The sequence below is a fragment of the Convolutriloba macropyga genome, chromosome 9, assembly GCF_964194025.1.
Source record: "Convolutriloba macropyga chromosome 9, txConMacr16.3, whole genome shotgun sequence".
Classification (NCBI taxonomy): Eukaryota; Metazoa; Xenacoelomorpha; order Acoela; family Convolutidae; genus Convolutriloba; species Convolutriloba macropyga.
In genome coordinates, this window is record NC_134476.1 from 65,220,746 (window position 1) to 65,231,714 (window position 10,969).

Consider the following 10,969-nt stretch of genomic DNA (forward strand, 5'->3'; position numbering starts at 1 on the left):
TGGTCTCTCGATTTCAGTTAAAAACTATCGGAAAACTATAGGCCGTCATTATCTTTGAAGCAAACTGGCTTTTTTAAAAAGAATAAAGTTGTCAGTTTTCCAGCTCTAAAAAACGCCTGAACTGAGATTTCAGGGTGAACGTACCAGAACAAATTATTTTTTTGAATAAAATAATAAAAATTCTAAAAGTTTAAATCAGAAGCTAATTTTCTGATCATTTTTGAGTACTTTTGAATTTTAGTAACTTTTCAAAAACCAAATTCTAGCAAATGCTTGACCACAAAAGCTCGCAGAGAACTCTACAGTTTAATCGAGAAAGAAGAAAATACTAGATAGAGGAAAATGTTATTTCATGTAATGATTAAAAATTTATTATAAAATCGTAAATTCATTTGAGCTTATTAAAAATCATTATCTTACAAACAGATAAATATATCAGTTTTGCTGTTATCCTGAATCCTTTGATATCAATTTGTTTTTCATTTTTGGAAGGGAACCAAATATTAAACCATTTTAACATTTGTACTGTTTGGTGAAAAATGTGAACAATTGAAAAAAAATGAAAAAACAATTTTTCTTTCTACTGTAAAACCCAGCAAGCACTCTAACCAAACATTTTTTGGCACTTGGAATTCGGATAGAGCCAACCAAAGCAAACCAAACATGATTTTTTTCAATTCTAGCCAATAGTTTTCTGAAATTTTTGATTGTCAATAAAAAAGTAACTCACACTCACGTGCCTCCGAAGTAGAAAAAAATATTCCAAAAGTTTCTCTGGGGTCCCTGGGCATTCCAAAATGTGAAACAAATTGAAACAAAATCTAAAAGATTAGCTTAAAAAATGTTTTTTAATAATAAATGGGACACTGAGTGTTATTTTCTACAATCCTAAAATCCATTTTGACCAAGTTTTAGCAATAGCTACGTATGTAAAATTTATGCAGCCGGTTATGTTTGTTTACGAAGGCAAGAATTAGATTGCATTGTCGATCTTCTTTTCTCATGGTGTTTCCAAATTGTTGGCAATAAAAACAACAACATGCCGACAACTCCGAAAATTTTTCGTCTCTGTTTGTTTCAGAAAATTTTGTACCCACGTAACGGCTGCTCTTTAACATATGACAAAAAAACTTTACTTGGCCCTTTTCCTTTCATTGTTTTTTGAATTAAGCTCTTGTGAAAAATAATATCCGCTATTTTGCTAGTTGGCGTTGCTTTCCTTCATACTCCGGTACTCACAAAACCCTATCGCTCAATTTTTCTAATTTAACCAGATTGTTCTGCTCATTGTTCCGAATTATTCTTAGTAGTAACAGTCAATGTAATTTGGTTCTCTGTTAATAACTCAGAATTAATCTATAAATCGAATCAGGAAGTTCTCGTTCCCAACAGTTTTTAGCCTCATAGTTTGGATTTTGTTGCCCAAAAGTCCACTAAAGTACTGTAGTTAAGTCTGACTTATTATTGCAGCTTCGCATTTTCATCTCATACTATTTGACTATGAGTTATGTGACTCAAATTATTTGACAATTATTTGCACAAGTAGAAACATTTTGAGTTGTTTTCCTGCTGTACATTCAAAACAAAAAACTGTGCATGACTAAAAAGCATTGCACTAGGGCAGTTCAACTTAAAAACAGTTGGACATCTACCAAAAGACTTAAGAATTTTTTCAAACCTTAAGAATTTTGTCAAACCTTAATTTGCACCTGAGGTATAAAACCAATTTACTTGATTGAATGAAACCAGGTAGCTTAAGTATAATTATCTTCCATGCGTTACATATGATGAAAGTGTGTTTTTTCACTCGTTCTGTTTTTCAAAAAAATGGATTTTCATTTTAAAAAGACCACGCAGTGTTTTGATTGATTAGTGGCTCTTCATAAACGCAAAAGTTGAAGGAGCTTACATGCTGACTATTTTATAAGCAATAGTGAGAAAAAAATGCACGTAATATGTAAGAAAGGCGCTGAATCCACTGAATTTAAAATTTTCAAAAGTGCTGAAATTATGTAAGAAAGGCGCTGAATCCGCTGAATTTGAAATTTTCATAAGTGCTGAATTTATGTGCAAAAGGTGCTGAATCAAATGCTGATTTTATGCAAGAGATGCGCTGAAATGTGCTTAAGTATTTTATTTCAGCGGATTCAGCACCTTTTTATTGATTTTCAGCGCAATCAGCACAAATCTTACATAATTTCAGCACATTCAGGATTTCTTACAAAAATATCCGCTTACAGCTGCTGACCCCTCAACCCGGGTGCTTATCAATTCAACCTATAGTTGAGGAATCCTTTTCCGTGTCTGACCTAATCCCCAACACTGAATTTATTGCTCTCTTCAACTTCTGGTCAAACGCTCCAATACTGATCCAAAAAAGAACGTCCTGCATTGATTCAACTTCCAACTAATTCATCTCTGTTTAGGTAGATATTCTTCGATCACTTTTTTATCCCATTTCGCGAAATATTCTGCGCTTCCTTTTTCAGTTCCAAATAACTTTGGCCCGAGATCAGTGATCATTAATATAGGTTTGATTCCGCGCCCAAAGAACCGCATCATTGCATTGAATTAAACATCTAACTCAAACTTGTGTACTAACTTAACTCTATATGCACTGCTATTATAATCATGAATAGGAGAAAGCACTGATTTGCTCTTTTATTGAATTTGCGTAGCGAAAGCTGTACTATTGCCTATGTCTAATTTAATTCTATGTGCACTGCTATTATACATATAAAAATGAAAAACCGCGGCTTTTGTTCTTTCATTCAGTTTCCACAGCAAAAGCTGTAATGGTTTCCACGCCCATCATTGCTAGTGCCACTTTCGGAACTGACATAAGAATCATCAGAACAACAAAAATAAAGAATACATTTGAAAAAATTGTGAAATCACGAAAAAGGTAAACACTGAGAATCTTCATTTTAAACCAAAAAATTGACGTCTCATCTTTAGAAGGAAAACGTTGAGCAAACAAAAGTGTCAGCTTACGGTTCGGATAACGCCTAACACAAGAACACAAAAAAGAACTGCAGCACGTCCAGAAGTGTGGCTAAAAGAACTTATTTGGTGCATTTTTCATACTTTGTCATTTTCGTTAAATTTCTCGATTTTATTTTTTATGGTCCCAATATTTGTTTGTTCATGATTAAATGCGATTTATCTGAAGCAGATTCTTAGAATTAAAGTTGTAAAATTTTGTCTTGAAATCTTTTTTCTAATCAAATCTGGTCCACTTGAGTTAAAGTTTTCGCTAGATCGTAAAATCTGCATTACAAGAAATTAACAACAGAACTATAATTGACTGAAGACTCACAGTACTAGATTGCAAATGGTTTATCACTTAGGATCTCCATAACTTAAGTAAGCTAAAATTACCGTCTTTTTATATGACCGAGCGACTCAAAATTTGGACGGAATAATTAGTCAATAGATATTAAGTTATATAACCAGGTTGTGAAAATTGGATTCCACTGGGAATCTTGAGCATCCGCTACAAACGTTTGCCAGGAATGTTCAATCACCTAGACGTTCCTCGGGAAATTTTTTTTATAGCTGGTGCTATCATTTCTATTCTGTCCTTCCTGAAGCAACACAAAAATTCATAATTAAACTTAGATCATTTTTTATGCCTAGATTCCCATCTTTTCCTGATCAGTGTTATTCACAGGTTTAATATTTTTGATGACTATTTTTGTTCCCATTCTGTAAAGAAATAAACTGCTGGTTGTTTAGAAGGTAGCGAAAATAGATTCATTGCGTTTAAATCCAGTTCGGTTTCGCTTAATCTCCGCCAGTGACGATTATTTTTTTCTCATTAAAAATTGAACAAAATGCAAATTTTTTGCTGCTTTTTGATATTGCTTTTTCAACTTGCTTTATGAAGCAAGTATGTTCTCTTCAACGGAGTTCTTTTCAAACATTAGTGTCCCCAGCTCTGGCTTTTTGCTGTCTGTTTTAACCACGCCGACCCAATTACTCAGTTATCCGGAGTTCTTCGATACTGATTACTAAGCTGGGTTTCTTTCCCACTGTTAAGACATAGGTGTTTTTACTGTAGAAAGGCAGCTGTGTTCAACATCTCAGTCAATTGATTTGGCTCAAATATGCAATGTTTGAAATGGGAAATGTGTCGCCATACCGCAGTACTGACCAACTACTGCAACAATGTGCTTTCATCTCATCTCTTTTAACTTTGTATGTTTAACAAAGCAAATTGTACTTGAAGAAACCTCCTCCGTTTCTGATCAGTTCTCCAGCTCTGCAAACACTTCTTTTTTTTGGTTTTCTAACCAAACGATCCCATACTTATCAAAAGAGAAGTACTTCAGGAGGATTTACCTCCAGCTAATCACATGTTTAAGCAGATTTTCGTCGATTCTTTTTTTTGCTTCATTGTACAACAACTTTTTGTTGTACAATTTTTTGCCTATTTTTTTACGCCATGACGACTGAGGGGGGTGGTCAAGTTTTTAAGTTTAAAATGAGCCCTTCACACCATGAAATTGACTCTTTAAAACAGTTTTTGCGAAACGCAGTTTTAGAGTATAGTAAGGCTTAGGACTCTAAGAGAACTTGAGACCCTCCGAGCGCTGTCGGTTTATCCCGTTTTGAGGACGAAAAGTCAATTGGGTCAGATGAAAAATCGGCCTTGCGAAAAATCCAATAAACAGATCACAGGACCAATATAATTGCTTCAAATTTCGTTTGAGAGCACTTAAAAACGTTTTAATCCCATGGAAATGGAATTTTTTCTCTGCTCAACACCTTTTGTACAAGTGAAGTCTTGACGCAAACAATTATGGTTCATTATGATTTCGATTTGCAATATAGCAGAAAAGACTCATTTTAAAACTTTTGTAGAATGTGTTATGTTGGAACGGCAACCAATTGCGATATTTTTGAAATTACGCACAAGGAAATTAGCGTACAGATAAACTAGCGTAAAATGCTAATGACAAAATGTAAATTGAAAATATGTACAAAATTTGTCTCAAATGGGATCTAAATTAAATATAGTCAGTGCCATAAAGTTGTAACGCTATTTAGATGCCAATTTGATTCTCTATAAATGCAATGTCGTTTTCCATTGAGTGAACGTCATCTTCAATACTCTTCTGTTTCAATTTAACCGAGACAATACTTCCAGTGTTGTCATCTACTTCACTCGCCAAGCTGCTCAGCTCACTTGTAACATTCACCACTTTGCTGTTCAGTAGAGACAATTCTGATTGTGAAGTTAACATATTGACCACCAGTTGGGACGCAGTAGAGTTATCAATCACCCAGATGCTCGAATTAAGATTGTGCAGTCTGTCGAAAGCTAGACTTACCTACAAAATTCAATGCCATAAAATTTAACAGTTTCCAATTCAGTTTGACCTCTACGTAATGCAGAAAAGTGGAAAATTGGCGCTGGTTGTGTTTAGAAATTGTTATCATCGGAGAAAAACAGTGGGACATGACAAGTGGCAGTTTTTAATGTTAAGAGAAAGAGAAGATCGGGAATCTAGTCACTAGAAAAAACGAAACCCAACAGATTTTGGTTCTGAATTGCAAAATGAAGTAGCGGATTTTAATTCTATAAATTTTGTTTCAGTTTTAACCATAAAAACAGCAAGCTCAAGAACTTAGAACTTTCGTATGTATGCGTAATCATTTTATTTCAATATCTTCGCTAAAAGTTGATTAGTCTGCTCTAAATAAAAATGATTTCTTTAAATTTAATCTGCCAAAATAAATTTTTTGAAACAGTTACTAGTTTCGAAGATCATGTATTTGATCAATGCATTCGTTCTTGCTAGTGAAGCATATTTCGGCAAAAAAAAACTTTGTTCTTGGGGCTCGTAAAAAATCGAAGCATGACAAAAAACGCACTGTATAGTTAGAGCACATTAACAAATTTGTTAAACAATTCAATTAGATTTGCAATTTCGTCGTGTCCAATAGTTGACAAACGCTGATGATATCTTGATCACATAAAAATTATCTCAACAATAGGTTAGTTCAAAGACAAAACTGAATAGATTTTTCGGTGGGACAAAAATGAGCCTTTGACTCTGATGTGTTTCTGACAATGAGCGAAATTTAGTAAGATGTCTTTACTTACAGTTTTAGTCAATGCTCATCTCAATTGTTCTCATATCTGAGAGCCAAATTTAGAATCGAAGTTCTACACAAACAAAAGAATGGGTCATTTTTTAATTGTAAGTTGTGGAAGCATTTTCACTATTGAAATTCAGCAATTTGTACCTAATCAATCCAATGAACTATCAGTAAAATACATTAACTTAAATTACTAAAATTATTGTGGTATTTTTCACTATAGCCCCCTCCCTAACTTATTGTCAGATAACGTACCCACACCCCCCTCCCCAAATAGAACTATAAGAAAAAATGTTTAATTTTTTGTTATATTAAATAATATTGAAGTCATGAAAACCATTAGCTGTCATTTGAAATCATTACAAAACTGACCATTTAAAAACCACAGGAAATAACGTCAAGAAGATTTTTCTATATTTTCCCAGAATGTCTAACGGCCACTAAAAGGACGACAAATGCTGTCAAAAAGTGAAAAAAAATTTAAAAAAATGCTAGAAATCAGTTACGAAACCAATTAAAGTCATAAGCTAATAATCAAATCAGCATCTGTTTTAGTGGGATTTTTCTTCAGTGTGTTAAAGATACAAGACTCCAAAATTTGAATGAAAAATTTCTCGAAAGTTCCAAAATCACAAAACTGTTATGAAACCTAGAAGATAAAACGTCAGAAAACCATTAATCTGACAAATAAAAAGGTAACTAGACAATTTTTTATTATTATCGTACAGTCTACCGAATGCTAGACTCACCTACAAAATTCAATATCATAAAATTTACCAGTTTCGAAATCTTTTTAACCTCTACGTTTTTAATACAGAAAAGTGGAAAATTGGCGTTGCGCAGTAAAGTTGTGTTTAACAATTGTTATCATCGGACGTTGAAGGATTGATTTAGTTTTTTATGGTCGTTGATCAAAAGCGAGATTAAATTTGTTTAAACTACGCTATAGTTAATATAAATTTTTTTCTTTTCCGAAAAAAAAATAAAATCTATCATAAAAGAGTTTGAACACCATAATTTGCCCATTTAAGATTTCACTTTCACAAAAACACGCACTATCATACGCATTTTCGCATTAATACCAATCAGTTCATTGCACTCAATCAATTTTGATACCAGCACACAATAAAAATGGCATATATTTGTAGAGGTGTCAGCGTTATACCTCATATAGAAATAGCTACAGAATGCATTATCCGCGGTAAATGCCGAGAATTTTTTTTGCGAAATTGGAAAAAATAGATAAATGTAATAAAAAGGCTAGCCACCCAGCTCATCACTACCAACGGCCTCACAAGTTACACGTAAATTTGATTGAAACAGCAAAAAAAGAATGAAAACAGAAAACACAATATCAGCTGTGGTTTTCCTATGAAAAAAAGACCCAAATGATTTCCTGCAGTGCTTGCTTCTCGCTCATTTTTTTGATTAGTTCAGTTTAACGAATGTAAGAAGTTATTAAAGCGAGAAAAACAGTGGGACATGACAAGTGGCAGTTTTTAATGTTAAGAGAAAGAGAAGATCGGGAATCTAGTCACTAGAAAAAACGAAACCCAACAGATTTTGGTTCTGAATTGCAAAATGAAGTAGCGGATTTTAATTCTATAAATTTTGTTTCAGTTTTAACCATAAAAACAGCAAGCTCAAGAACTTAGAACTTTCGTATGTATGCGTAATCATTTTATTTCAATATCTTCGCTAAAAGTTGATTAGTCTGCTCTAAATAAAAATGATTTCTTTAAATTTAATCTGCCAAAATAAATTTTTTGAAACAGTTACTAGTTTCGAAGATCATGTATTTGATCAATGCATTCGTTCTTGCTAGTGAAGCATATTTCGGCAAAAAAACCTTGTTCTTGGGGCTCGTAAAAAATCGAAGCATGACAAAAAACGCACTGTATAGTTAGAGCACATTAACAAATTTGTTAAACAATTCAATTAGATTTGCAATTTCGTCGTGTCCAATAGTTGACAAACGCTGATGATATCTTGATCACATAAAAATTATCTCAACAATAGGTTAGTTCAAAGACAAAACTGAATAGATTTTTCGGTGGGACAAAAATGAGCCTTTGACTCTGATGTGTTTCTGACAATGAGCGAAATTTAGTAAGATGTCTTTACTTACAGTTTTAGTCAATGCTCATCTCAATTGTTCTCATATCTGAGAGCCAAATTCAGAATCGAAGTTCTACACAAACAAAAGAATGGGTCATTTTTTAATTGTAAGTTGTGGAAGCATTTTCACTATTGAAATTCAGCAATTTGTACCTAATCAATCCAATGAACTATCAGTAAAATACATTAACTTAAATTACTAAAATTATTGTGGTATTTTTCACTATAGCCCCCTCCCTAACTTAGTGTCAGATAACGTACCCACACCCCCCTCCCCAAATAGAACTATAAGAAAAAATGTTTAATTTTTTGTTATATTAAATAATATTGAAGTCATGAAAACCATTAGCTGTCATTTGAAATCATTACAAAACTGACCATTTAAAAACCACAGGAAATAACGTCAAGAAGATTTTTCTATATTTTCCCAGAATGTCTAACGGCCACTAAAAGGGCGACAAATGCTGTCAAAAAGTGAAAAAATATTTAAAAATATGCTAAAAATCAGTTACGAAACCAATTAAAGTCATAAGCTAATAATCAAATCAGCATCTGTTTTAGTGGGATTTTTCTTCAGTGTGTTAAAGATACAAGACTCCAAAATTTGAATGAAAAATTTCTCGAAAGTTCCAAAATCACAAAACTGTTATGAAACCTAGAAGATAAAACGTCAGAAAACCATTAATCTGACAAATAAAAAGGTAACTAGACAATTTTTTATTATTATTGTAACAGAAAATAGAGGTGACCTGTCATTAATGATACTAAGCTATAAAATGACATAAATGAGAAAAGAAATTGTACAAGGCCATGAAAACCAAAGGAGTCAAGTCAAAGGAAGGGAAAATTAAAAAAAAACGACATTGCCAACTACAGTTCGAATAATACTATAAAAACCCAGCATTAGCCTAAAACTAGCTTTAATATTGCTGCGGATCTATTGCAAAAATAACTCTTCCAATTGTTAGAAAATTATAAAATTTGACAAAAACTACTATTTCGAAAATAATATCATTTTGGAAAAAAATCGGCCAGTTTTTAATTTCAGATTATTTTCATAGGAAGTGGAAGTAAACTAGTCCTCTGTGGTGTTTGAGAAGATTGGGTCAGCAATGTTTGGTTTTGCATTTCTCGCCATTTTAAACAAAGTGCTCTATCGAAGTATAAGTGGGGCATTTTTTTTATTAAAAATGGCTGAATTTTTGAAAAGTTTAGCCAAAAAATTAGTCAAAGAAATGGATGAAACAATTCAACAACATTTTTTTGTCCCAAGATATAAAACCAATAACTTTGTAACAATTTTAACATTTTAAACCAAAATCGAAGAAAAATGAGCAAAAATACCGCAAGGGTTAACAATATCAATTCAAATCAGGCATATGTTCAAACTTTCAACCTCGATAACTCGTTGGAAAAACGAAATTCGAAAATTGTTCTTCATTGTATATTTTACGTTCGACGTGTTTTCTCATGACACCACTCACAACTCTCGACATGTCGATTGGCCAAAATTTACCAACAAAAAACCCAGTTGTGCTTATAGATCCTCCCCCACCAAGCTGGGTCGGAAAAAAAATTGCATTTCCGATAAACTGAAACGTCTAGCAAGTCAGTTTTGATCTTCTCCGAGTGAAAACACGGACTGCTTGTCGAAGTAATTGAAAGCTACAAAATTTTTTTCTCTGAAAAAAGACATTTCTCAATGGATAATTATCTATTTTTATTTTCTAATTAATCACATTTCTCATCCGACAAACAAAAATCTATCATTATCAAAAACTATTGCAGAGTAATTGCATGCGAATTACAGTGATATAGATCGACGAAAAGCGTTCATGTTTCAATTGTGACAGACAATGCGAATTTTTGCGACTATGTCACAAAAACTGTACCGATCAGAAGCTGCCTGATTATCATCACACAAAAACAGGCGAGGGGTAAATTCGGCAAAATAGAGTAATCATGATTTTCAAAATAGCTGTGGCTCAAATTGGCGGTCCTATGACTAGAATTATTGGAACAATAAGTGTGGTCTAGACCGCGCGTTTAAAACCTGGGAGGGTATTGTCCCCCAGATAATAAATTTTTGATATCTTTAATCAAAAGTCACAGCTTTGCCAACTCCAACCGGGTTGCCAGTCGCTGAGATTTTAAACTAAAATTCAGCGTTCAACTAACATTACTCAGAATTTCTCCCGATTGACTCTCCTTAAATCCGTTTTCAAGATGCTCCAAATTGTCTTCAAATTTTCCAATCCTGCTTTCTATTTCATCGTGGTCAGATTTCATGTCTTTCATCATAATTCCAATAATAACGGCCATTACCAAAAGAGCAATCAAACTGGTCAGTTGTATTGTAATTAGAAGAATTAAATGCCATACAGATATCATAACTTTTCCACTTTTAATAACTGATGTTTTCTCAGTTGGTTCAGTTGGTTGTGGTTGCAACTTGTTGTTGGATCTGGAATAAGGATCCACGCTGGAGATGTAGTCACCTAAAACCATATTTTCCCTATTTTTGTTCCCTGGTGGTACTTTTTTTTCAAATTAGATAATAATTACCTTCTTTATTTACTACGTTTGAAGACATCGTTTACTCTAATAGTTATAAGTGAACTAACAATAATGTAAAAATAAGATGTTGGTGGTTAAATTGGTTAAATACATCTGTAAAACAAAAACTGTCATCTTATAAGTTTTTACTGTGTCACAAAGCAATGCAAATTTAGAAAAACATAAA

General features: G+C 33.0%; 1 protein-coding gene across 1 annotated transcript; it reads right to left on the reverse strand.

Moving 5' to 3' along the window:
• Positions 1-4,952: 4,952 nt before the first annotated feature.
• On the reverse strand, positions 4,953-10,969 carry LOC142345525 (uncharacterized). Its single transcript, XM_075397598.1, has 3 exons — positions 10,792-10,969; positions 10,405-10,724; positions 4,953-5,336 (listed from the first exon to the last, which is right to left on the reverse strand). Exons 1-3 carry the CDS (start codon positions 10,817-10,819, stop codon positions 5,049-5,051), a joined length of 636 nt encoding a protein of 211 aa, XP_075253713.1. The 5' UTR covers positions 10,820-10,969; the 3' UTR covers positions 4,953-5,048.